General features: G+C 42.6%; 3 protein-coding genes across 4 annotated transcripts in view; 1 reads left to right on the top strand and 2 right to left on the bottom strand.

Moving 5' to 3' along the window:
• The window catches only part of LOC135541158 (dedicator of cytokinesis protein 5-like), a 55483-nt gene extending 45218 nt beyond the window's left edge, over nt 1–10265 (top strand). Inside the window, exons 40-51 of one of the 2 annotated variants that reach the window (XM_064967280.1) lie at nt 1234–1375; nt 1609–1690; nt 1769–1853; nt 2062–2148; nt 2337–2513; nt 4608–4691; nt 4792–4929; nt 5150–5325; nt 5626–5776; nt 5903–6053; nt 6265–6383; nt 6480–10265. In XM_064967280.1, coding sequence (XP_064823352.1) covers nt 1234–1375; nt 1609–1690; nt 1769–1853; nt 2062–2148; nt 2337–2513; nt 4608–4691; nt 4792–4929; nt 5150–5325; nt 5626–5776; nt 5903–6053; nt 6265–6383; nt 6480–6584 — 1497 coding nt within the window. In that variant the 3' untranslated portion in view covers nt 6585–10265. Of the gene's footprint in view, nt 1–1233; nt 1376–1608; nt 1691–1768; nt 1854–2061; nt 2149–2336; nt 2514–4607; nt 4692–4791; nt 4930–5149; nt 5326–5625; nt 5777–5899; nt 6054–6264; nt 6384–6479 lie in introns of both variants that reach the window. The other variant, XM_064967275.1, reaches the window with a different exon arrangement.
• A 2651-nt stretch (nt 10266–12916) lies between these two features.
• On the bottom strand, nt 12917–13894 carry LOC135505926 (uncharacterized). The gene has a single exon (XM_064925599.1). The coding sequence runs from the start codon at nt 13892–13894 to the stop codon at nt 12917–12919; it is 978 nt and encodes a 325-aa protein (XP_064781671.1).
• Nucleotides 13895–19620: 5726 nt separating this feature from the next.
• Nucleotides 19621–25188, bottom strand: LOC135541149 (coxsackievirus and adenovirus receptor homolog). Its single transcript, XM_064967265.1, has 8 exons — nt 25060–25188; nt 24517–24608; nt 23879–24048; nt 23432–23633; nt 22719–22871; nt 22406–22528; nt 22151–22289; nt 19621–22025 (listed from the first exon to the last, which is right to left on the bottom strand). The coding sequence occupies exons 2-8, from the start codon at nt 24596–24598 to the stop codon at nt 21785–21787; spliced, it is 1110 nt and encodes a 369-aa protein (XP_064823337.1). The 5' UTR covers nt 24599–24608; nt 25060–25188; the 3' UTR covers nt 19621–21784.
• Nucleotides 25189–26847: the final 1659 nt, after the last annotated feature.

Here is a 26847-nt window from a genome sequence, read left to right as displayed (position 1 = left end):
ACCCCTTTGTTATGGCCAAAATAAGTTCAGGGGTAAACCTGTGCTTAAGAAATCATGGACTCAATAATAGTGGTTCATATTTATTTTTTTATGACTCACTGTACCCCACACATACAATTATATATAAGGTCCATCAATCGAATAGTGAATTTCAAGCACAGATTTAAGCACAAAAACCAGGGATATTTTCAGATGCCTCACAAAGAAGGGCACTGATTGTAGGTGTATTTTAAAAAAAAGACGCTGAATATCCCTTTCAGCATAATTAAGTTAATAATTCGGCTTTGGGTGGTGCTTCAATACACACAGTCACTACAAAGATACAGTAGTTCTTCCTAACTAAGAGGAAGGAAACTGCTCAGGGATTTCACCATTGAAACAGTTACAGAGTTTAATGGTGGTGATATGAGAACTGAGTATGGATCGACAACATTGTAGTTAATCTACAATACTAACTTAAATGACAGAGTGAAAGAAGGAATCCTGTACTGAATATAAATATTCCAAAACAGGCATCCTGTTTTCAATAAGGCACCAAATTAAAACTGCAAAACATTGGGCAATGAAATTAACTTTGTCCTGAATACAAAGTGTTATGTTTGGGGCAAATCCACAGCACATCACTGAGTAACACTGTTCATATTGTCAAGCATGGTGGTGGCTGCATCATGTTATGGGGATGCTTGTCATTGGCAAGGATTAGGGAGTTTTTTAAGTTAAAAGTTAATGGCATAGAGCTAAGCACAGGCAAAATCCTAGAGGGAAATCTGGTTCAGTCTGCTTTCCAACAGACACTGGGAGATGAATTCACATTTCAGCAGGACAATAACCTAAAACACTGGAGTTGCTTACCAAGATTGCATTAAATGTTCCTGAGTGGCCTAGTTACAGTTGTGGATTGAAAATCTATGGCAAGACTTGAAAATGGTTGTCTAGCAATGATCAACAATCAAAGCACTTAGAAACTTACCCAAAAAGACTCACAGCTGCATCCGCCGCCAAAGATGCTTCTACAAAGTATTGACTCAGGGTTGTGAATACATATGTCAGTTTGTATTTTCTGTATTACATTTTCAATAAATTGGCAAAAATGTCTAAAACATGTTTTCACTCTGTCATTATTGTGTGTAAAAATAAATGTAACCCATTTTGAGTTCAGTCTGTAACACAACACAATGTGGATTAAGTCAAGGGGTAATGAATACTCATCTTTGAATGGATTTGCTCATACAGAACAAAGTGTTCATCTACCGTGGTAAGGAGTATGAGTGGCTGGAGGACTTCAGTCTGAAGCTGCTGTCTCAGTTCCCAAACGCCTCCAGAATGACCAGCACAGCGCCCCCTGGGGACAACATCTGTAACTCCCAAGGACAGCGTATCCTTTAGCCCTCTTGCAGCATGCCCTCATCTTCCCAGCTATTTAATGCTATTTAAATGTTAATAGGTGTTAATGCTTCTAATCAGGACATTGTTCATTTTTACCTTTCTCAAGGACACAGTTTTGAACCTGTAATCCACTAGTGCCCCAGTCTCTGTTTACCTATAGCACTAGGGATTAGTTTTAGTTTTTGAATAATATACAGTCCTATCCTTAGCTGCTCTTCACAGACATCCAGTGTTTTACAGTCAAGCCAGTCCTTACTGTGCCCACCCAGTTCAAAGACAAGGGGGTCCCTGAGCAGATTCTAAAGTAAGGACACAACAGTCTGTGGTATGATTAATTTGTCTTACATATGCATTAAATTGTTGGTCCCTCTTCCTCTCCTAGCTACTATAGAACCAATGAAGTGGACCAGTTCCACTATTCCAGACCCTTCAGGAAAGGTGCAAAGAACCCAGACAATGAATTTGCAGTGAGTACCTTTCACACAGCTCTGACAGACACACCATGCTGCAAAGTCCCAACAAAGCCAGATCCCTCCATTTATACTAACACTCTTGTCTTTGAACATCGCTAAGGAACTCAGGAATTTAGCCCTTTTACCTAGCAATTTAGCACGAGGTTGTTGCTCAAAATATCTGTGTTAACCATTCCTGCATATTTTCTGCCTCATGTTACAGACCATGTGGATCGAGAGGACAACTTACATCACGTCCTATTACTTCCCAGGGATTCTCAAATGGTTTGAAGTGAAGTCCATCTCTGTTGTAAGTTCTCTCAGTAATGATGATGACAAGCACAGTAAGACAAACGTACTGGTGTTCATGTGCTCTATGTTTAATCTAAACACAGTTGAGTACTCTGCTACCACCCACAGCAAATAGTTCCTACTCAACCAATTTGGTCTTCTACACTTCAATGTCTCCTCACCTCTCCTTGCTTTTCTATTGGTCAGGAGGAGATCAGCCCCCTGCAGAATGCTGTGGAAACCATGGAGATGGCCAATGAGAAGCTCAGTAACCTGGTGCAGCAGCAGGCCTGTGACAGCTCCATGTCAGTCCACCCACTCTCCATGATGCTCAATGGCATTGTTGACCCTGCCGTCATGGGTGGCTACACCAACTATGAGAAGGTTTGACTTCCACTATTATTTTGTAGGAGGTTAAATCCTTTCCAATTTTATCTCACATTTAAGTGAAGAGTTGTCACCTGGTTCTTATTTTCAAATCAAATCAAATTGTTTTAGTCACATGCGCTGAATACAGCAGGTGTGGTCCTTAGAGTGAAATGCTAACTTACGAGCCCCTAACCAACAAAGCATATAAAAAAAAATAAGAATAAGAAATAAAAGTAACAAGTAATTAAAGAGCAGCAGTAAAATAACAATAGCAAGAGTATATACAGGGGGGTACCAGTACAGAGTCAATGTGCGGGGACACCGGTTAGTGAAGGTAATTGAGGTAATATGTACATGTAGGTAGAATTCTTACAGTGACTATGCATAGATGATAACCACAGAGAGTAGCAGCAGTGTAAAAGGTGGGGCTATGCAAATAGTCTGGGTAGCCATTTGATTAGATGTTCAGGAGTCTTATTGCTTGGGGGTAGAAACTGTTTAGAAGCCTCTTGGACCTAGACTTGGCGCTCTGGTACCGCTTGCCGTGCGGTAGCAGAGAGAACAGTCTATGACTAGAGTGGCCCATGCGGTACCAGATAGATCAGTCTTTGACTAGGGTGGCTGGTTTCTTCAACAATTTTTAGGGCCTTCCTCTGACACCACCTGGTATAGAGGTCCTGGTTGGCAGGAAGCTTGGCCCCAGTGAAGTACTGGGCCGTACGCACCTTTCAGTCTCCTGAGGGGGAATAAGTTTTGTCATGTCCTCTTCACGTGTGCTTGGACCATGTTAGTTTGTTGGTGATGTGGACACCAAGGAACTTGAAGCTCTCAACCTGCTCCAGGTCAATGAGAATGGGGGCATGCGCGGTCCTCTTTTTCCTGTAGTCCACAATCATCTCCTTTGTCTTGATCACGTTGAGGGAGAGGTTGTTGTCCTGGCACCACACGGCCTGCTCTCTGACCCCCTGACTATAGGCTGTCTCGTTGTCGGTGATAAGGCCTACCACTGTTATGTCATCGGCAAACTTAATGATGGTGTTGGAATCATGCCTGGCCGTGTAGTCATAAGTGAACAGGGAGTACAGGAGTGGACTGAGCACGCACCCCTGAAGAGCCCCTGTGTTGAGGATCAGTGTGGCGGATGTGTTGTTCCCTACCCTCACCACCTGGGGGTGGCCCAGGGTTAGGAAGTCCAGGATCCAGTTGCAAAGGGAGGTGGTTAGTCCCAGGGTCCTTAGCTTATTGATGAGCTTTGAGGGCACTATAGTGTTGAATGCTGAGCTGTAGTCAATGAATAGCATTCTCACATAGGTGTTCCTTTTGTCCAGGTGGGAAAGGGCAGTGTGGAGTTCAATAGAGATTGCATCATCTGTGGATCTGTTAGTGTGGTACGCAAATTGGAGTGGGTCTACGGTTTCTGGGATAATGGTGTTGATGTGAGCCATGACAAGTCTTTCAAAGCATTTCATGGCTACAGACTTGAGTGCCATGGGTCGGTAGTCATTTAGGCAGGTTACCTTAGTGTTCTTAGGCACAGGGACTATGGTGGGCTGCTTAAAACATGTTGGTACTACAGACTCGGTCAGTGACAGGTTGAAAATATCAGTGAAGACACATACCAGTTGGTCAGCGTGTGCTCGCAGTACACGCCCTGCTAATCCATCTGGCCCTGCGTCCTTGTGAATGTTGACCTGTTTAAAGGTCTTACATCGGCTGCGGAGAGCGTGATCACACAGACCTTCCGGGAACAGCTGGTGCTCTCATGCATGTTTCAGTGTTATTTGCCTCGAAGCTAACATATAAGTAGTTTAGCTCGTCTGGTAGGCTCGTGTCACTGGGCAGCTCTCGACTGAGCTTCCCTTTGTAGTCTGTAATAGTTTCCAAGCCCTGCCACCTCCGACGAGCGTCAGAGCCGGTGTAGTATGATTCGTTCTTAGTCCTGTATTGACGCTTTGCCTGTTTGATGGTTCGTCGGAGGGCATAGCGGGATTTCTTAAAAGCTTCCTTGAAAGCGGTAGCTCTGTTATGTTAGCTACTATTTATTGTGACCATGTGACCATATGTCCCAGTAATAAAAATGTTTATTCCACCCCCTTTCTTTCTCTGAAGGCGTTCTTCACTGACACCTACATACATGAACACCCAGAGGACCTTGAGAGCATTGAGGTCCTCAAACATCTTATTGCCCTCCAGGTACAGTATATCCTCATTCTCCCCTTGTTATTGAACCTGACCTTAGACATGCAGTACATGCCGTAAGAACAGAGGCTCCTCCCTCCTCCTCTCCCCTCAGATCCCTCTCCTGGCTGATGGGATCCGGATCCACGGGGAGAAATCCACGGAGCAGCTGAAGCCTTTACACAATCGCCTGCTCACCTGTTTCTCTGACCTGCGGGAGAGAGTGGAGAAGCATTACGGCGTCATAACCCTGGTCTGTTGCCAGCAGCAAACTCAATTTAATGTTAGAGGGTGGCAAATTTAGCTATTGGCTCCTCTGACTGCCTCCCTATTAAACTCCCCTCATTCAAAGCAGAGTGCACATTATATAAATCTTTCTTTAGGCACTCCATTGCTGCTAGTGTTTTGCCTGTCAATCCACTCATCCCCTGCCAAGTTTCCTGATGATGTTTAATCCCATTTGTGTGTCCCAGCCCTGCTCACTGACTGAGAGGAAGAAGAGTCGCGTGGGCTCAGTAGTGATTCCCTACATCCTGTCCTCCACCCTGCGCCGCATGTCCACCGTCTCCATCATCTCCACCACCTCCTCAGGCCTCTCCAGCGGCTCCGCTTCCTCTGATGGACCCTCACGGCGCTCCTCCTCCCAGGAGTCAGTCCTTCACCTCCTCTAATTCCTCCTTCCTTCTCCCTCCTCCTCCCAGGAGACAGTCCCCCTCCTCCCTCCCTCCTCCTCCCTTCTCCCTAGCTGTGTTTCTCTATTTGTGCTGCTCTGGTGGTCAATTTGTGTTGCTATGTTTGTAAGGAGTATTTGTCTGTGCTTTTCCACATCTCACAATGTGACATTGTCTGATGTCTTGCACATGCCAATGAATCCCTCTAACTGTACACCCCCAACCCCCCCATTTCTCTCACTCTCTCTTTCTCTATCTGTCCTGATATCCATCATCAGTTCACTGTTGTCCCGTGCCACTGCCAATGATCGCCGGGCCTCAATGTTGTCCCGCTCGGAAGATGACAACCGGATTGGCCGAAAGAATAGAAAAGAATGGAGTGTGAGCAAGTCACAGGTTTTGGTGGAGAGACAGCCAGACATAGATGAGGTAACTTAAACGGGTTTGGGCTCATAAACAAAGGCAACAAAGGTGTAATTTGAGAATGTAAGTAATTACCCATGTACTTAATTGATTTCAAGGAGGGATGTATCTTTGTACTCTATTCCTTAGCAGACCCTTCCAGAGAAGCAGCAGAGACCCAAAAGCCTACAGTTTGGGGACCGTCGCCTGACCCTGTCTCTGTTCCAGGGAGCCTCTTCTCAGCTCAGCCTTGGCAACCCTCTCAGCCCCCTGCCAGCCTCTCCTCACACTCCTCGCAGCTCCAGTACGTAGCTTAACTACACACGAAGGATACCTTCAAAGCAGCCTATCCCAAACAACCTTTTAGAGATACATACCGGTTCACCCTAAACACAGAAAAAGTCAACTGCACAGGCATAGAGATCAACCCTGTATTGGATCCATGCCTCGTCCACACACAGTTTTACCTGTCATGCAGCCTAAAATATGTGTGTTTTGTCTCTCTCTCTATGCAGGTTATTCATCTCTCCTTGAAGATAATGATGCCATCACTGACACTCCTGGGACACCCCCACCCATGCCACCAAAGAAACATCCCCACGAGATGTTTGACCTCCCCCAAAACTCCTCTGAGGTACCGCGAAACTGAAAACATCTATATTTTTTGTAAAATGCGAGTTGTGAAACAGATTATTTTAAAAGTTTATTTTTTACCCTGGTCTCTCCATAGTTCCTTCCTCCTCTGCCTCAGAAAATTGAAAGCAAGCCCCCTCCACCTCCTCCTAAGACCAGGAAGTCTATGTTCCCCGGCTCCTACGAGCAAAGTCCTCAGTGAAGATCCTCCACCTGCTGCCTGGGATGGCTTGGTTTATTTTGTGGTACTGTAGCACTTTATTGTTACATAACTATTACAGGACCAGTACCTGTTATGTACTTCAGAATTACATGTCAACAATTTATATTGCTGATACTTACGACAAGTAAGAACCAACCAACTGGTTCTTGTGGTGTATGTGCCCTGTGAATATCTAAGAAACAAGCATACAGTTGAAGTCATTAAAACTCGTTTTTCAACCACTCCCCAAATTTCTTGTTAATAAACTATAGTTTTGGCAAGTCGGTTAGGACATCTACTTTGTGCACAACACAAGTCATTTTTCCAAAAATTGTTACAGACAGATTATTTAACTTATAATTCACTGTATCACAATTCCAGTGGGTCAGATTATTACATGCACTACGTTGACTGTGCCTTTAAACAGCTTGGAAAATTCCAGAAAATTATGCCATGGCTAATTGGCATCTAATATGATAGGCTAATTGACATCATTTGAATCAATTGGAGGTCTACCTGTGAATGTATTTCAAGGCCTACCTTCAAACTGTGCCTCTTTGCTTGACATCATGGAAAAATCAAAAGAAATCAGCCAAGACCTCAGAAAAGAATTATAAACCTCCACAAGTCTGGTTCATCCATGGGAACAATTTCCAAACACCTGAAGGTACCACGTTCATCTGTACAAACAACGGTACGCAAGTATAAACACCGTGGGACCACGCAGCCGTCATATTGCTCAGGAAGGAGAAGCGTTCTGTCTCCTAGAGATGAACGTACTTTGGTGCGAAAAGTGCAAATCAATCCCAGAACAACAGCAAAGGACCTTGTGAAGATGCTGGAGGAAACCGGTACAAAAGTATCTATATCCACAGTAAAACGAGTCCTATATCGACATAACCTGAAATGCCGCTCAGCAAGGAAGAAGCCACTGCTCCAAAACCGCCATAAAAAAGCCAGATTACGGTTTGCAACTGCACATGGGGACAAAGATCGTACTTTTTGGAGAAATGTCCTCTGGTCTGATGAAACACAAATAGAACTGTTTGGCCATAATGACCATCTTTATGTTTGGAGGGAAAAGGGGGAGGCTTGCAAGCCAAAGACCAACATCCCAACCGTGAAGCACGGGGGTGGTAGCATCATGTTGTGGGGTGCTTTGCTGCAGGAGAGACTGGTACACTTCACAAAATAGACGGTATCATGTGGTAGGAAAATGATGTGGCTATATTGAAGCAACATCTCAAGACATTTTAAGTCAGGAAGTTAAAGGTTGGTCGCAAATGGGTCTTCCAAATGGACAATGACCCCAAGCATACTTCCAAAGTTGTGGCAAAATAGCTTAAGGACAACAAAGTCAAGGTATTGGAGTGGCCATTACAAATCCCTGACCTCAATCCCAATAACATTTGTGGGCAGAACTGAAAAAGCAGGTGCGAGCAAGGAGGCCTACAAACCTGACTCAGTTACACCAGCTCTGTCAGGAGGAATGGGCCAAAATTCACCCAACGTATTGTGGGAAGCTTGTGGAAGGCTACCCGAAATGTTTGACCCATGTTAACAATTTAAAGGAAATGCTACCAAATACTAATTGAGTATATGTGAACTTCTGACCCAGTGGGAATGTGATGAAAGAAATAAAAGCTGAAATAAATCATTCTCTCTATTATTATTCTGACATTTCACATTCTTATAACAAAGTGGTGATCCTAACTGACCTAAGACAGGGAATTTTTACTATGATTAAATGTCAGGAATTGTGAAAAACTGAGTTTAAATGTATTTGGCCAAGGTGTATGTAAACTTCTGACTTCAACTGTATTTCTGAAAAAGTAGTAATAACGGTGACCATAACACATTTCCCAAGGGACTTTGAAATGTTGTTGTATATATTTTATATCACTGCTAGGTAAGGGAATGACCAAAGCTTCAATTTTATCCTTTGTCATTATGTGTTAGAATCACACTGAACTGTTAATAAATTCCGGTGCATTCTTCACAAAAAAGCACAGGCAATGACTGCATTTTAATGTTTTATTATGTGATATAGCTAGGTGAAAACCTTCTAATTAGAATCACTATTACTGATCAAAGGCAGGGAATGTGTGGTATGTGATTCACAACTGGTTTCAGCACACACAGGCTTGGATTCTGTTGTTGTTGATTATATAGTTTACATCTATGGTTGCATCAGCACTGACCTAAAATGACAGTAAATGCCACCCCTTGACGTTTTGGTTCTCTTTGCCCCGTCATTGTCATAGTACATAGTACATGCATAGTAGTCCTTTTTGAAGGAACTGAGATTGTAATCAAAATGGCATTTTCTCCAAATCATTGAATCAGTAGTATTTGTCTAAGATAAAGTCAAATTGAATAACCTTGACTGACTCATAATACTGTGTAGCTATACATTAAATCAAATCAAATGTAATTTGTCACATGCTTTGTAAACAACAGCGAAATGCTTACTTACGGGGCCTTCCCAACAATGCAGAGAAAAAAAAAAAGAAATAATAGAAAAATAATAGCACAAGGAATAAATACACAATGAATAACGATAATTTGACTATATACACAGGGTATGAGGTAGTTGAGGTAGATACAGTATGTACATATAGGTAGGAATCTTACATAATTCTGTGACGTAAGCACACTAAGATATGCAAGTACCTCACATTTTTTAGAGACATGCACTGGATTGAATTCATGTAAATTTGATTTTATTGTATATTTTTATTTTTAAGAACAAACTACTTTATATCTTGACCTCTTGCTTTCTATACAAATCAGCTTAATCTATTTAGTTGAAGCACTTTCTCATTTATGGTAGAGAGAGAATGTTGTTTTTGTACAGTTTTTTCAACAGAACATTGTACAAATGGCAGCAACATGCTGAAGTGTGAGTACAACTTACATTTGAAAGTAAGAATTGTCAATACTAACTAAAACACAATAAAAAACAGATGTAGCCAATAAAAAATGTACAAATAATGTTCACCATCAACTGTTAAGCAGGCGAAACAATGGCTGGGATGGCGCTGCAACGGAATCACTCAGTCCTGCAGTGGATCAGTTAAGTTGTGGAGTGGGTCAGGTGTACACTAACAGACGATCGTTTAGAGCATATGGTGGTAGGGATCGGATTGCGAAGGATCTTGAGAGACTTCTTGCGTGTGTAGAGTGATGGTAGGTCCAGATTGGTGCATGTATCGGAGTAGGAGGTGTCATCTGCCCATGATGATCTGTACTGCTCTTCTCTGGTCCCTCTCAATGGTGTCCCTTGGTTAGCCCCGAATGCCACACTGGAGCAGCATATTCCTCCGCTAGTCGGATGTAGGTGGTGAAAACCATTACCAGGTCCAAATATATACATTCTATACTTTTTTTAAAGTCTTATTTTGTTATGCAGTGCTCCCTTTGTCTGCTGAATTGCTCATCCATGCATGTGATGTATTTCAGAAATTACAGGTTTGATTTATATAGTGCAAGAATGAGTCTTTTATTTTCGAAGGGAACTAACCTTTTTCTAACAATGACCTTTTTCTAACAATGATCAGAACAGATATTTGTAAAGAGATTTATAGCTATGTACTAGCATGAAGAGATGTAATATACATTTTTGATCAATAAAACTTGTAAAGCCGACCATAACAGAAATAAATAATTTAATAAATGTTATTTGTTTGGTGACTTTTGTTTGTTATAATATGTATGCTGATGAGGTCAAATGTTCAGTTGAAATGAAGTATTGTTACAGAAGGCTAAACTCTCAGCCTCTAACCTGCCAGCAGAAGTTCTTAGAATAATTATCCTTTACACATCTATTGCCTTTATCATCCCTTATATCTCTTATCAAGGACATAATAGGCACTAGACAGGACATCATTATAGCTTCTTTGATCAATAATTGTGATAATTGCGATAATAATGTGGGGCCTCAGCGCCTGCTGAGATTGTTTGACAGTGAGATAGTTTTCATTCTGTCACACAAAGCCTAATTTTCTTTCCAGTAAATAGTGAGAGAATTTATGTCTGTCAGTAATTTCATTGTGATGCCATCAGCTATGCATGTTATACAAATGATTCTGTTTCAGTTATATTCATGCTTTATTTGTAGGATCTATATTGAGAAGAACATTTATTTTTTACGTAGCATTATGTTGAAGTAAAACACAATAATGTTCCCCATACGTGAAAGCAGTTTGTTTCTGTACAGTAGTGTGGGCTGGGCTGGGGAGAGAGGTTTATTGCGTAGTTTAGTGTCGTTTATTGCAGTAGGGCCTGTGTGGTATTTAGCTACTGGTCATGTTAATCTAGTTTGCTAATGGCCTGTTCCTTCCTGTCAGATACTGGGGGACAGGATATCACTCTCCCTGCAGTCCCTTTGTCACATGGCCACAGACTACTGTAGGGATGCTTCCAGGCTGCCCTGTGATGTGTGCTCATCCATGGACGAGTTTAGCTGGGCTTGGTTTTTACCGTCACCATTTACCCATATCTTCTTGGACATAAACAACATTCCTGACCACATGCCATTGACAGACATAAGTAGACTTGAGTGCAGCTGTCTGATAATAAATGCCCCTGTGTATCTCCGTATTAAATGCCCCTGTATATCTCCACTAGATGGTGCTAGAGGGAATGTAGCGGTGGGGTATTTATTTGCCAAAATAGGACAGATGGTTTTCACATATTTTAAGAGGTGTAAAGTAACTAATTATAACTACTCTTGTTTTCAAAGTATGTAATTTTACTTCTACTTGAGTAAAATTTAATTAAAGTAACAGTACTTCTACTTGAATAGGATATTTCAGTACTCTTCCAACCCTGATGTGTGAGTGAGTGAGTGAGTGAGTGAGTGAGTGAGTGAGTGAGTGAGTGAGTGAGTGAGGGAAAGAGTGAGTGAGGGAAAGAGTGAGTGAGGGAAAGAGTGTGTGGGTGAGTCAGTGAATGTCAGCTGGTCCTCTGGACAAGTAACAAGTATCAGAGGGGTGAATGAGGGATTGAATAGGTGAAGGATTAGACATGTTTATTTATGGAGTATATTGAAGTCTGGCAACTTCATTGTTTATGTGCTTTATTTTGTATTGGTTTTGTATTCATCAATACATTTTAATTGCTTAGAATGTTTCATTTATTTTCAAATGTTAATAGTATATTATTTTTACAAATCCTTCATTTTTTACCTTGTAGCAACTCATAAATTCCTTCTGTACATTAATTTCCTCTCATCCTTTTCAATTTAATGCATGGCAAAGATCATGTGTAACAACTTTCAAGTAACCTTAGCAAAGGTAACTAATTATTAAGGTTTTTATATAAAATAGTAACTCAATTACTTTCACTCTGAGTACTTTTTAAATGGGCTACTTTTTACCTTTACTTGAGTAGTTTTTTTACACCAGTAATTTTAAATCTACTTGAGTAAAATGTATTTAAAGTAACAGTACTTCTACTGGAGTAGGATATTTCAGTATGCTTTCCACCCCTGCATATTTCCCTTAATATTCTAGATGGTTTTTGAGCAGAGGTTATACAGAATGTGTATGCAACCACTATACATCACATCGTACAGATTTTCAGCAAATATTAACCACCCTTTCCAAATGCAGTTTGATTGGTAGAGTGTCTTGTTTGGTTGTTATCTAGTAATGACTTTGGTATAGATGTCAAAGGAATATACAGAGCAATAAGAATCCCATTCGCTATGCTCTCAACTGGAAAAGATAGAAACTGACACTGGATATTAGCTATTGAGATGAGAGGAACAATGGCGAAATAGAGGCATTTATTGTAGGCTATGGCAAAGCCCTATAATGAGTAGCCATGATATTAATATGGACTGTAAATCTTTAATCAATATCTGTAATGGCAAAAGACATAGGTTATTCATGAATTAATAACTACACCACATTGAAAAATATTCTTAATTATACTGAGAAGAACATTAAACATCAGAGACAGGGCTGTTAGCTAAAATACTATAATATTTATTCACATGTTATTTTATATATCTAATATAGGTTTATGCCTGGAAAAACAAGCCACACATTGAACCTCATGATGAAGTTATGTGGTCAGACAATAAGATGACTCTAAATCCATACTATCCAAACATATTCATGCAAATAATTAATTGGATTTATATAGTGCCTTTCTTCTAACAGAGATACTCAAAATGCTTTACATAGCAGGGGGAAACTCACCTCATCACCACCAATGTGGGTCACCCACCTGGGTGATGCACGGTGACCATTTTTGTGCCAGAATGCTCACCGCAACATGTTAAATTAATGTACCCAAGGCCATTGTGGCTACCCTGGTCTGACTCAGTGTTTGACTGTGTGAGCAGAGCTGGGTTTGCATTTGGTCTCTGGCACCTTTAGGCAGGACAGACAGGGAAACTCATCCAGGCCGACATTGTAAGAGTGGAGGAGAACCTTCCAGAATGTCTTCTTACCGTAGATAAGAACCAAGGCACTGAAAGTGGTATAGATGGAGGTGAAGAGAAAAGAGAGCAGAATAGCATTCTCTTTCTTCACCGTCACCTGATAGTACGCATATAGATCAACCACCATGAAACAGAGGAAAACAACCACCAGGGCGAGGGTCATGCGTATCACCCGCATCTCAGAGCCCAGCTTGGGTGCGTGGGAACCATTGGTACTGGCCTTCATGTGCTGGAGATGGATGCCCAGGTGAACAGAGATGGATATGCAACACTTTACCATCAGAACTCCCGGTAGGATATTAGAGAGGACTAGATAAACAGTGTTATAGATCATGCCAGGGGTGTCATTAGGCATGATGGAACCGCAGTCCTTATTTTCCGATGTATTGTTCTCAGGGACGAGGACAGTCAGCATGGGCAGACACGTGCTGAGACCACACATAGGGATGACCACGACCACAGTGGTGACGTGCTTCAGGATGGCCTCCTGGATCTTGGTGTAGCAGTGGATGGGCTCGATCACTAACTTGGTGCTGTAGTAGAAGGTCAGGAAGGAGGTGGTCCACATGATAGTGAACTTGAGGCTGAACACTATCAATATCATTAAGGAGTAGAACAGCTCTTCCAGTCGGCAGTCTTTGTCTATTTCGGTCATGGTCATCCAGAGATAGCAGAGCAGCTGGTGAGATCCATTGGCCAAGGACAGGGCTGTGATGATGGTCTCACAGGGGGTCCAGTGTTTGTTCTGCTTATAGCTCTTCAGGCTCATCAGGAAGATGAACAGATTGAAGAACATGGTGAGGACGGCCATCAGGCCAGTTATGACCCAGATAGTCACCTTATTAGCTCCTTCCATGGTGCTGTTGGTTCTTTAAACAACGTCCACCAGCTAATTTGAGGTGTTTTAAGGTGTGTTTGAGGTTGAGGGGGAGGTAGTGCTCGAATGTTTCAATACCATATTTTGCAAGCTTTTTTAATATGACATTTACTTTCAAATTCTTCACTTAACACAGACAGTCAAGGGTTTTCTTCATTTGAATCAGACCAACACATAGCCAGGAGGTTTCTGTTCTCTGTAGAAGAAATGTACAAATAGAACATTAATTGGAAAACATTTTAAAGTCCACAAGGGTAAGGTAAGCAATTACACCATGTTGAGTGTGGCCATTTTGGATGCAGCTTTACCTCAGAAAAAGATCTCTTTGCGTCTGATGTTTTTTCTTGGATATTTTAGTACAACTTGAAATAGGTTGTCTGATTCAAAATCTTGGCATTGAAGATGAAAATATATTTTTGAAAAAAGGTCAAAGGATGGCTTTTAGAAGTTGCCTGAAGATGTTGACTGAGAACGGCATCGCAAGTTGAGGCACAGACCCTTTGATTTCAGAGTAGCCTGATTGGAATTTATAGAGAAGCATCAAACTCTATTCACAACAGTATTTGCATGGTGGGGATGGCAAAAGGCAGTGGTGGCAGGGTATTTCCATGGGCCTGGGGTGAAGATGTGTGTATATCCGGTGGAATTACTGTACGAGAAGTACTGCAGCATGACAGGTTTGCCAAACCACAGATACTGAACAAAACCTCTCAGGCAGGAGGTCCAATGTCCATGCAAATGTACTTCCTGGAGCTATGGCCACAGATTTACACATCGTCCCACAAGGTCAATTCACGTATCATAAAGGGGGCAACCTGCCTTTGGCTCACCTTCAAATTCTGTGTTAATTCATCACTTTATAGCAGGGCTGTTCAATTCTGGTCCTGGAGAGCCGAAATGCTTCAGTACCTGGTAGTTAATTTACAAGTTACACGGGCCCACCCACTGGGGAGCCAGGCCCAGCAAATCAGGAGTTTTTTTATTGTCCCCACACTTGTCAGGTGGATGGATTATCTTGGCAAAGAAGAAATGCCCACCAACAGGGATGTCAACAAATGTGTGCACAAAATTTGAGCGAAATAAGCTTTTTGTGCGTCTGATTTTTTTTAATTTCAGCTAATGAAACACTGTACATGTTGTGTTTATATTTTTGTTCAGTATAGAAAGAGGAGTCTAAGTTACAGGTGTCAAACTCATTCCACAGTGCCAAATGTCTGCAGGTTTTTGCTCTTTCCTTGTCCTTGATTGATGAATTAAGGTCACTAATTAAGGTCACAATTGGTTGTCTCCGGCGTAATTGAAAGGAAAAAATAAAAACCTGCAGACACTAGGCCTTCCACGGAATGAGTTTGACACCCCTGCTATACTAATGCTGTGTTCAAAACTACTGGGAGCTCAGAACTTGGAAATCTTCGACATCTGACTTCAGTGCATTCAAACCAACTTGAGAAAAATCGATTTCAACGGTCAATCCAACTCGGGGCCTCTTTCTAGAGCTCCGATTTTCTGACCTGAAGATCAATGACGTCATGATTTGACCTCATATGTTTCAGAGTTTCCAGGTGTTTTGAACCCGGCAGTAGATCCAGTATTATGCTCTATGGCAGGGATGTCAAACTCCTTCCATGGTGGGCCTCGTGTCTGCTGGTTTATGGGGTTTCCTTTCAATTAAGACCTAGACAATCAGGTGATTGGAGTTCCTTACTAATTTGTCAACTTAATTAATTAATCATATACAAGGAAGGAGTGAAAATCCGCAGACATGGGGCCCTCCGTGGAATGAGTTTGACACCCGGTCTATAGTATGATAATGCACAAACCAAAAAGAGAAAGCAAAAACCCAGAGATCCTTGCAGCCAAATCAATCATTGTAGGCATTCCACACTACTTCTACATAGAAAAAATTCTTTGATCATAGACTTTCTGCCAGATTTTCTCCTCTGAGCTGTCTACTTCTGAAGCCAGTCTGCTTCATACTCTTGTTTTCTACCAAAATCAATATCATATTCACATATCTGACTGGCACACGATGTTATTCCATCTCATCATAAAAACAGATTTCCAACGAAAGTCTGTCAATCAAATCTGCAGCATCACTAGTCAAAATCAAATCAAATCAAATTGTATTTGTCACATACACATGGTTAGCAGATGTTAATGCGAGTGTAGCAAATGCTTGTGCTTCTAGTTCCGACAATGCAGTAATAACCAACAAGTAATCTAACTAACAATTCCTAAACTACTGTCTTATACACAGTGTAAGGGGATAAAGAATATGTACATAAGGATATATGAATGAGTGATGGTACAGAGCAGCATAGGCAAGATACAGTAGATGGTATCGAGTACAGTATATACATATGAGATGAGTATGTAAGCAAAGTGGCATAGTTAAAGTGGCTAGTGATACATGTATTACATAAGGATGCAGTTGATGATATAGAGTACAGTATATACGTATGCATATGAGATGAATAATGTAGGGTAAGTAACATTATATAAGGTAGGGTTGTTTAAAGTGGCTAGTGATATATTTACATCATTTCCCATCAATTCCCATTATTAAAGTGGCTGGAGTTGAGTCAGTGTCAGTGTGTTGGCTGCAGCCACTCAATGTTAGTGGTGGCTGTTTAACAGTCTGATGGCCTTGAGATAGAAGCTGTTTTTCAGTCTCTCGGTCCCAGCTTTGATGCACCTGTACTGACCTCACCTTCTGGATGATAGCGGGGTGAACAGGCAGTGGCTCGGGTGGTTGATGTCCTTGATGATCTTTATGGCCTTCCTGTAACATCGGGTGGTGTAGGTGTCCTGGAGGGCAGGTAGTTTGCCCCCGGTGATGCGTTGTGCAGACCTCACTACCCTCTGGAGAGCCTTACGGTTGAGGGCGGAGCAGTTGCCGTACCAGGCGGTGATACAGCCCGCCAGGATGCTCTCGATTGTGCATCTGTAGAAGTTTGTGAGTGCTTTTGGTGACAAGCCAAATTTTTTCAGCCTCCTGAGGTTGAAGAGGCGCTGCTGCGCCTTCTTCACGATGCTGTCTGTGTGAGTGGACCAATTCAGTTTTTCTGTGATGTGTATGCCGAGGAACTTAAAACTTGCTACTCTCTCCACTACTGTTCCATCGATGTGGATAGGGGGGTGTTCCCTCTGCTGTTTTCTGAAGTCCACAATCATCTCCTTAGTTTTGTTGACGTTGAGTGTGAGGTTATTTTCCTGACACCACACTCCGAGGGCCCTCACCTCCTCCCTGTAGGCCGTCTCGTCGTTGTTGGTAATCAAGCCTACCACTGTTGTGTCGTCCGCAAACTTGATGATTGAGTTGGAGGCGTGCGTGGCCACGCAGTCGTGGGTGAACAGGGAGTACAGGAGAGGGCTCAGAACGCACCCTTGTGGGGCCCCAGTGTTGAGGATCAGCGGGGAGGAGATGTTGTTACCTACCCTCACCACCTGGGGGCGGCCCGTCAGGAAGTCCAGTACCCAGTTGCACAGGGCGGGGTCGAGACCCAGGGTCTCGAGCTTGATGACGAGCTTGGAGGGTACTATGGTGTTGAATGCCGAGCTGTAGTCGATGAACAGCATTCTCACATAGGTATTCCTCTTGTCCAGATGGGTTAGGGCAGTGTGCAGTGTGGTTGAGATTGCATCGTCTGTGGACCTATTTTAGCGGTAAGCAAATTGGAGTGGGTCTAGGGTGTCAGGTAGGGTGGAGGTGATATGGTCCTTGACTAGTCTCTCAAAGCACTTCATGATGACGGAAGTGAGTGCTACGGGGCGGTAGTCGTTTAGCTCAGTTACCTTAGCTTTCTTGGGAACAGGAACAATGGTGGCCCTCTTGAAGCATGTGGGAACAGCAGACTGGTATAGGGATTGATTGAATATGTCCGTAAACACACGAGCCAGCTGGTCTGCGCATGCTCTGAGGGCGCGGCTGGGGATGCCGTCTGGGCCTGCAGTCTTGTGAGGGTTAACACGTTTAAATGTTTTACTCACCTCGGCTGCAGTGAAGGAGAGACCGCATTTTTCCGTTGCAGGCAGTGTCAGTGCCACTGTATTGTCCTCAAAGCAGGCAAAAAAGTTATTTAGTCTGCCCAAACTATTTAGTCTGCCTGGGAGCAAGACATCCTGGTCCGTGACTGGGCTGGATTTCTTCCTGTAGTCCGTGATTGACTGTAGACCCTGCCACATGCCTCTTGTGTCTGAGCCGTTGAATTGGGATTCTACTTTGTCTCTGTACTGACGCTTAGCTTGTTTGATAACCGGAGGGAATAGCTGCATTGTTTGTATTCAGTCATGTTACCAGACACCTTGCCCTGATTGAAAGCAGTGGTTCGCGCTTTCAGTTTCACGCGAATGCTGCCATCAATCCAAGGTTTCTGGTTAGGGAATGTTTTAATCGTTGCTATGGGAACGACATCTTCAACGCACGTTCTAATGAACTCGCACACCGAATCAGCGTATTCGTCAATGTTGTTATCTGACGCAATACGAAACATGTCCCAGTCCACATGATGGAAGCAGTCTTGGAGTGTGGGGTCAGCTTGGTCGGACCAGCGTTGGACAGACCTCAGCGTGGGAGCTTCTTTTTTTAGCTTTTGTCTGTAGGCAGGTATCAGCAAAATGGAGTCGTGGTCAGCTTTTCCGAAAGGGGGGCGGGGCAGGGCCTTATATGCGTCGCGGAAGTTAGAGTAACAGTGATCCAAGGTTTTTCCGCCCCTGGTTGCGCAATCGATATGCTGATAAAATTTAGGGAGTCTTGTTTTCAGATTAGCCTTGTTAAAATCCCCAACAACAATGAATGCAGCCTCCGGATAAATGGTTTCCAGTTTGCAAAGAGTTAAATAAAGTTCGTTCAGAGCCATCGATGTGTCTGCTTGGGGGGATATATACGGCTGTGATTATAATCGAAGAGAATTCTCTTGGTAGATAATGCGGTCTACATTTGATTGTGAGGAATTCTAAATCAGGTGAACAGAAGGATTTGAGTTCCTGTATGTTTCTTTCATCGCACCATGCCTCGTTAGCCATAAGGCATACATCCCCACCCCTCTTCTTACCAGAAAGGTGTTTGTTTCTGTCGGCGCGATGCGTGGAGAAACCCGTTGGCTGCACCGCTTCGGATAGCGTCTCTCCAGTGAGCCATGTTTCCGTGAAGCACAGAACGTTACAGTCTCTGATGTCCCTCTGGAATGCTACCCTTGCTCGGATTTCATCAACCTTGTTGTCAAGAGACTGGACATTGGCAAGAAGAATGCTAGGAAGTGGGGCACGATGTGCCCGTCTCCGTAGTCTGACCAGAAGACCGCCACGTTTCCCTCTTTTTCGGAGTCGTTTTTTGGGTCGCTGCATGCGATCCATTCTGTTGTCCTGTTTGTAAGGCAGAACACAGGATCCGCGTCGCGAAAAACATATTCTTGGTCGTACTGATGGTGAGTTGACGCTGATCTTATATACAGTAGTTCTTCTCGACTGTATGCAATGAAACCTAAGATGACCTGGGGTACTAATGTAAGAAATAACACGTAAAAAAACAAAAAACTGCATAGTTTCCTAGGAACGCAAAGCGAGGCGGCCATCTCTGTCTGCGCCGGAAGTAAAGTTCAGTAAATGTAAATGAGTTCCCTCGTGAATTTGGCTTGACATGTTGAGGGTGGGGTCATTTGCTTTTTTCAGTTGGTGACATAGATTAATCACATTTGATAAACAAGTTAGTAAAAAAAAAGTGCTTTATTGGGAAATTATAGAAAGGATGACAAACATTTTAGTTACTTGTCTCCTGGGCAAATTAAAACATACATAGATTTTTTTTAAATACATCTGACACTCACATACATCTGACACTCACTGCATACATACACTTTAAATATAACCTTTTTTACTCATTTGCAAAATCCTGAATTTAGCTACACGTGACTAAAATATTATCCATTGCACTATTGCACCAATAGTCCCCAGGCCAAGCTTCGGGTGGAAGTGGCTGGGAACAGAGTATGTGAGCAGAGCGTTCCCAATTCGACTGGAGCGTGATTCCCAAAGGCTGGAGCGTAGGGCTCTGCTCAGGCTCCAATTTCGCTCTCACTTCACGAGCTCAGGCCAGTACCATTCACTTCACAAACTCAGGGCATGCCCGGCCCAGCATGCATTTGCAGTCTACTTGTGTGCTGCTAACTATAGCTACTATCATGGAGTTCGCTAAATATTTTCAAAAAGAAACTGATGAAACACACAGGTGCTTAATGAAGGTGATTTACCAAGACGATGACCAAGAGCAAGAGAGGGAGTGCGGTGATATAGTGTACACAACTAAATAATCTTTGTGGAATCTGAAAAGACACGTATTCTGAAAGTATGATCGTGTACTTACTGCATGCACATGCTAAAAGAAAGGTACGAGGTGGGTAGATAACTGTCATTGTAGCAAAGTATTTCTAAACAAAAAATCTGATCTCTTAAACCTTAAGTGTATTTTTGTTCTATTATCTATACAACAAGCCATAATTGATTTTGGCCCAATAGGCCTGGCATATTCCCACATTCAAGCAGCGTTCCGTTTTGATTGGGTTATTTTGCCTAAAAACATTCAGGCCTACCTATTTCCCAGCAAGAGTGGCCAGGGGTGTTTAGCATCCCCTGGGGCTCTGCACGTGTGGGGAGGGTATTCTCCGCTGCTGGCGGTCTCTCCACGCACCATGCATGAGCCTGAAGCCACAGATTGGCCAAACTTGTATTTGAAAAAATTCAAAGGCACTAATATGTCATTTTTTTGGTGTATTTTGTATTTAATTCTAAGTAAGTCACAGCCTATATATGCAATTAATAGACTACAATGATTTAATACAACAAAAGGTTGCTCTTTATGTGCCTACCAGCCTATTGTGTCGCACTCGCAAATGCTTCACTATGTATTTTTTGTAGACTATAGCCTTGAAATAATTGCAATTATTTAGCCTAAATAATTCATTTTCGTTCCTTCTTAGGCTCCCTGTCTGGATTTCCGACCGCTCAACTCCCTCACATGCTCTGGCTGGGAACGAGATTATGCATAAAACATATTCTTTAATAGAGTACCACAGTATGATTTCAATACCCATAAAACCTAGCGGTCTAACAGGGAAATGGTTCCAATCGTTTTTCCTCCATTGTTTCCATAGGGGATTTTAGAAACACTTAAAATAAAATAAGAGCTGTTTTTCGTGTAGGCTTACCCTGGCGTGACATTTTGATAACCCTGTAAATGTCTCTTGGACAAGGTGACTTTTATCAATATATTTGCCTGTATGTGGCTATCATAAAGAACTACAAATACCATGATGATCTGGACAAAACTGCCGAATCGAGGCAAAGGTAAGAATCTCTCGATTAACTATCTACATGTTAGCTAAATGTAGAATTGAAAAAAAATGGCTAAATTCCTTTATACTGACAATTCTGTGAACTGTCTTGTGCAAGTTTTAAAATTGACACATTACCTGTTAGCAAAGGTGTCAGGAGCTTGCACTGATTTGTAGTCTTGCATGATGTCTACTTTGATGCAAATTAGCATTTTCAAACAGAAAATGGAGCCAAATATTTTGATAAAAGTCACCTTGTCCGAGAGAAATTTAAATGCTTATCAAAACGTCATGCCAGGGTAAGCCTACACAAACCACAGACCTTATTTTAAGTGTTTCTAAAATCCCCTATGGGAAAAATGGAGGAAAACAATTGGAACCATTTCTCTGTTTGACTGCTAGGTTTTATGGGTATTATGACATCTCAACTGTGGCGGTCTATGCCTGCATGTGATAGCTGTTTATACTGAAGTTTGGTAAAATGTCCTAAACTGACACTTCAAAAATGCGATGAGGTTTCTTATCCCAACCCAAATCATTGTTACACAGGGTAGCCATAACTGCTGTCATATTTCAACAGAGGAGGGGCCTGCTGACCGATGGGGGCGGGCATGCCTTTGCTCCTGTCTGTGTAGATGCTGCTGTGGCCTGATTCTGTCCTCTTGGGCTGGCCCTTTCTTATGGAGCTGTAGACCACCCCTGGGTGGGAGCGGTAGCCTAGGACCGAGCGGAAGCTGGAGTTCCTACTGGCGGGGCGACTCTCTGGGGCTGCAGCATCCTCCCTGGTGGGCAGGGGTAGTGCCAGGCCACAGAGGAGGAGCACAGAAAGGTAGAAGTTAAATTCATGTTCCAGTTTGTCTGCTGCAGCATGTAATTCTTGGAATGTATGGAATGTCATATTTCATACCTGATTTCATGGGCAACCTCCTTCTCATAGCGACGCTTGTGGCAGCAGCAGACCAGAAGCCAGATGAGAAGCAGGAGGAGGAGCAACAGTAGCAGGCCACCAATCACAGCACCCACTATGGTCCCTGCCTTGTTGGAAGCTAAAAAGGTCCTGATATTCAGACAGGTTCCAAGGAATAGGTCCACACATATGCACCGTTCTCACTTTCTTTCTCCCAATTAACAGGCTTAAAGATATTTGTGGTTTTAAACTTACGGTTGTATGCGTGCAGGGTGCATTTACACTGCACTTTGCCAACAGGATTCGACACCACACAAAGATAGTTTCCCATGTAGCTCTCTGAGTGATTTCTTATCATCAGCTCTCCAGTCTGAGAGTCTAAAAAAACAACCACAAAGACAATCACTGCCAACTACAAGCCACACCTTACCTCAGTATATTTACATTTACATTTAAGTCATTTAGCAGACGCTCTTATCCAGAGCGACTTACAAATATCAACATGTACAGTAGATCTATGGTTATGTGTGCCATGTCTTATCTAGAGGCTTTAGTTCTTGGTCCCTACTTTGTGTTGCTGTGGGCGGGATGGCCCCTCCACTCTCTCTGGTCCAGACATAGTTGATGGGGATGGATCCCACGGAGGACTTGCATCGGAGGGTGACATCGCTCCCCTTCTCCTCGCCACCTTCAACCCAGCACTTAGGCAATGATGGTGGAACTGGTACAAGAGAATAGAGGTAAAACAGTGTCTTTGGAAAGATTTCCTTTGATGTACCATACCAGGGGCGCAACTTTCACTGGGGACATTGCATTTTTGTCCCCCCCTCCTCAGTTTTATCATTGGAGTGTGATACAAAACAAAGCAACGGTGTGCTTTAGGACCATGCGGACACCTCAGAGTGGTCGAGTAGGCTGTTTGGTGTGTTAATAATCTGACTGGACAAAAAAATGTATATAATTATGTTCCCCCCGCTTCTAAACCCAAAGTTGCGCCCCTGTACTGTACATATGCATTTTTGCAACCAAATGCAAAATGGGCCAATGTGTAAACTTGTTGATTTCTTCTAAGTGTATTTCCACCAGAGGAAATTTGGTATATTGATAGGAACAAAGGAAAGAGGTGTGGCTGCTGGATGGAAGCATCGGAGATAACAAGGCGTTAACAGGGTGTTAACATTCCATCTCGGTGAGAGAGCAAATTTTAAAATGGCACACAGGACAGTGGAATGATAAAACTGGTAAAACAGAAACCAGTCTGGGAGGGGCGGCCTTCCTCACCCATCACTACCAGAGTGACTTTTCGCATGTCGACACCCGGCACTTTCTTGACTTTGCACTGGTAGGTGGCTGTGTCTGAGGCTTTCACTGCAGAGATGGAGACGGATGCGTCTCCCAGTGTGGGGGCTCCTGTGAAGTCCATCCTGGTAGACAAGCTGGGGTCCCCATAATGCACTTTTTTGCCTCCTGAATAAGATAAGATCTAAGAGAGAGAGTCAGTTCAAAAACAAAAACTACAAAAACAGAAGTATTGATAACACATATTCAGAACACGTTTTTTTTTACTGAAACAGTGAGGATAAGATCTCCAAGACTAGTCTGACCTAAAATATATGAGTAGATGTTAAGACTAACATATTAATATGATAATGCATGTTTCATCTCCAAACCCTCCCCATAAGTTATCCATATCAAGGATCCCCTCTGTCCCCTGCTCTGTAGTCTCACCAGCTGGTCTTTCTGGGTCATGTCTGGACGGACGTTCAACCACTCAATGTCCAGTTCTCCTATGTCAGAGGGGTCAGGGGTGAAGGTGCACCCCAGCGTGACTGTCTCCCCCTGGGCTTTCTGAATGGTCTGAGGCCCTGTGGATGTTATCTGAATACCCTCTATGACATCTAAGGGTTCAGAGAAAAACACACATTCAGGATTGACACTTACAAAGAATGTGGAGTACCTCAGGCAGGGACAGACTAAAATGACAACTTCTAAATGGGGAAAAACTGCATTAGCAGTTCACAGAAGTGTAAATGCATTTCTGATAAATTTGATATATCCAACATGTAGGACAGACACTGGCTATTGAATGCAGCAGAAACTGACGTTGTTATGACCTGGGACACTGTCTGGGCTCCACCCCAACTGCTGTTTACATTTAGCGAAATAAACCTGTTGCGTAGGAATGTACAGTCAATGCCTGTCGCACAGGCACATCTTACATCCCCTGACAAAGATAAATGGACAGAAAAACCTTGATATGAATTAAACTAAAATGTGGTCTTGTGCAGTGTGGGCCAGAAGGGCCCAACATAATGGATAGCATGGGGAGACTAGGTTAGGAAACCCTGATTTACTTGACAACTCACCTGTGTTGAGATAAACTGTTAGCACAAACATCACAGCCAACTGTAGTCTTGAGCATGTAAGGCACTTTCGCATAGTGACCATATTGGTAAACCTGTATGGCACATCAAGAGAAATATGATTACAATTATTAACTGAATTGTTTGAATGTGTACTTCCTCATTGTGATTTTAATCTAGTTTTATGGAGGAAACATTACTCAGCTAACAGATATGTAGTCTTTATCATGTACTGAAACTACAACGATAAAATATGCTCACTCTTTCTGAGGGGCGCTCTTTCTGAGGGGATAGATAACTCTGGACAGAATGGCATATGGCCATTCTGTCCAAGACTAGGGGAGTAAATACTACAAGAGGACATATACTCTACAATATAACCAACTGTATTTTACATAAGTGTTAATTATCCCCCTCTCCAACTTAGTGGCTGTTGCTGAGTGAGTGAGGAATTTGAAAATTTAACTCTTGATTATATCAGCTCATATTCATAATATTTTGACAGTATTCAAGACAACAATCAAACAATGAATTAATACAAATTACCTTTCTGTTCAGCAATATTCCAAAGGTAAAGTTGTTTCCAAGAGTCCTGACAGATTGAAACAGCACAAAACCTTTGCTTCCCTTCAGTTGCTCTCACCTGAAACTGTAACCTCAGGTCACGCCCTCTCTATTTCCATACAGTCCTTCCTCTGCTTCTTCTTCTACGGTATTATGACGGTACGCAAACATATGTTAGAGGTGCATGCCACCACCTATTGTGTGGGCTGTGTATCAGCCTACTGTTTTGGGAGTGTGAATTCATAACATTTTGTGACACAGAAAGGGGAGGGAAGAAAGGATGGGAAAAGTGAATAAGAAATTGCCCTACCAACTAACCCTATACCCATTAAAACCTCACTACTACTTGGCCCTATTTTATCCTATACCAGGCTGGCAGCCGGGAAGGACGGGACATTATCGTTCAACACACCTTGTAACTCTTCTGCAATAACATCTCGTACACCCACATACTTCTTTGCAGCTGCCACCACAACATCTATTTTCAGTGATTTACGTCCTATGCCTGCTATACAGTTGATAATAACCAAGGTATGAACACTAAGTAACCAACCTTACTGAAGCACATGTTATTCCTATCACTCTCTTTTGGCCACGGCCTACTCACAGGGAGCCTCTTAGGATTCCTCACCCTTGACCTATCTTCCTCTACTACTCTCTTCACTGCCTCAGCATACAACACCTTCTGTACTACTCTGATCCTTGGCACCTCAACCTGCCTTTCTCTCACGTACACTTCTGATCTCCAGCACCATGGCTACCCCTACAGTTAACACACACAACGTTTCCACTGATATTACACATTCCTTTCTCTCATGCCGTCCTGCACACTTCTCATATCTAGGAATCTCCCTCCTGCACACTTCTGCAACATGACCATAAGCTTGACACCTAAAACACTGTAATGGGTGTGATGGAAATGTTTATGTTTGTGCTTTTCAAATAACACATTTCTACGTTCTGTTTGTGCTTTTCTATAAACCAATTTCTGTGTTCTTGCAAGTGACTGATTGAACGAATCCTCATTATCAATATCTACAATTTGGCAGTACGCCAAGAGCCTTGTTTAGAGAAAGGATATCTCAGTTTCAAGGTCTTAGCTTAGAGAGAAGAAGCCTCGTGAGGTATTGGTCTGTCACATGCATGACCCAGTATTGGTCGTCACATGAATGAAGCAAACATGAATTATGAATGATAAATATAAGCTAAATCATGCAAATATAACTTGTTAGTATATAAGGGAACTCATGTGACTACCCCATTAGAGCTCACTTCAGACCGGTACTTTATGCATCTATGTTTGACTGTGACCTCTCCAGCTTCCTGACAATAAAGAGTGATTAATTTATGATTGACTTCGAGTGTCCCTGTATAAAAATGTCCACAACAATTTGGTGTCACGAACTGGATGATTGATTCTGCCTGTGGAGCTTTCCAGTTGGGGTCTGCGAGGAAAACTGGTGGCGCATTTTATGAAGCGTGAGGGACAATGAGACCCGCCCAGACCAGACCCTTACTGTGAGCTGCCCAGGAGAAGACACATCATCCGCAAACAATTGAGGGATCACAACTGATTTCAGTAAGTCAATTTAAATGACACTGTATAAAAATAAAATATATATATTTTTAAATCAAGGCGAGTAATGCAATAAAAAGGTACCCATAGTCTTATTTTATGAGAAGAGGGTACCATGGAAAGCCCCACTGACAGCTGTCTGTAGGCATTTATAAGAAGTGTCCACGTGGTCTGCAACCACTACAAATAACAGA

The sequence above is a fragment of the Oncorhynchus masou genome, chromosome 1, assembly GCF_036934945.1.
Source record: "Oncorhynchus masou masou isolate Uvic2021 chromosome 1, UVic_Omas_1.1, whole genome shotgun sequence".
NCBI lineage: Eukaryota > Metazoa > Chordata > Actinopteri > Salmoniformes > Salmonidae > Oncorhynchus > Oncorhynchus masou.
Note: the sequence above shows the minus strand (reverse complement) of the source record. Positions and strands in the feature narration are given on the sequence as shown.

Coding starts and splice junctions, on each gene's coding strand:
- LOC135505926 (XM_064925599.1), bottom strand. CDS start 13,894: ATGGAAGGAGCTAATAAGGTGACTATCTGGGTCATAACTGGCCTGATG.
- LOC135541149 (XM_064967265.1), bottom strand. CDS start 24,598: ATGGTCACTATGCGAAAGTGCCTTACATGCTCAAGACTACAGTTGGCT. Junction 24,049..24,516: donor AACAGTTTATCTCAACACAG/GTGAGTTGTCAA, acceptor CTGAACCCTTAG/ATGTCATAGAGGGTATTCAG. Junction 22,529..22,718: donor CCCGCCCACAGCAACACAAA/GTAGGGACCAAG, acceptor TTGTTTTTTTAG/ACTCTCAGACTGGAGAGCTG.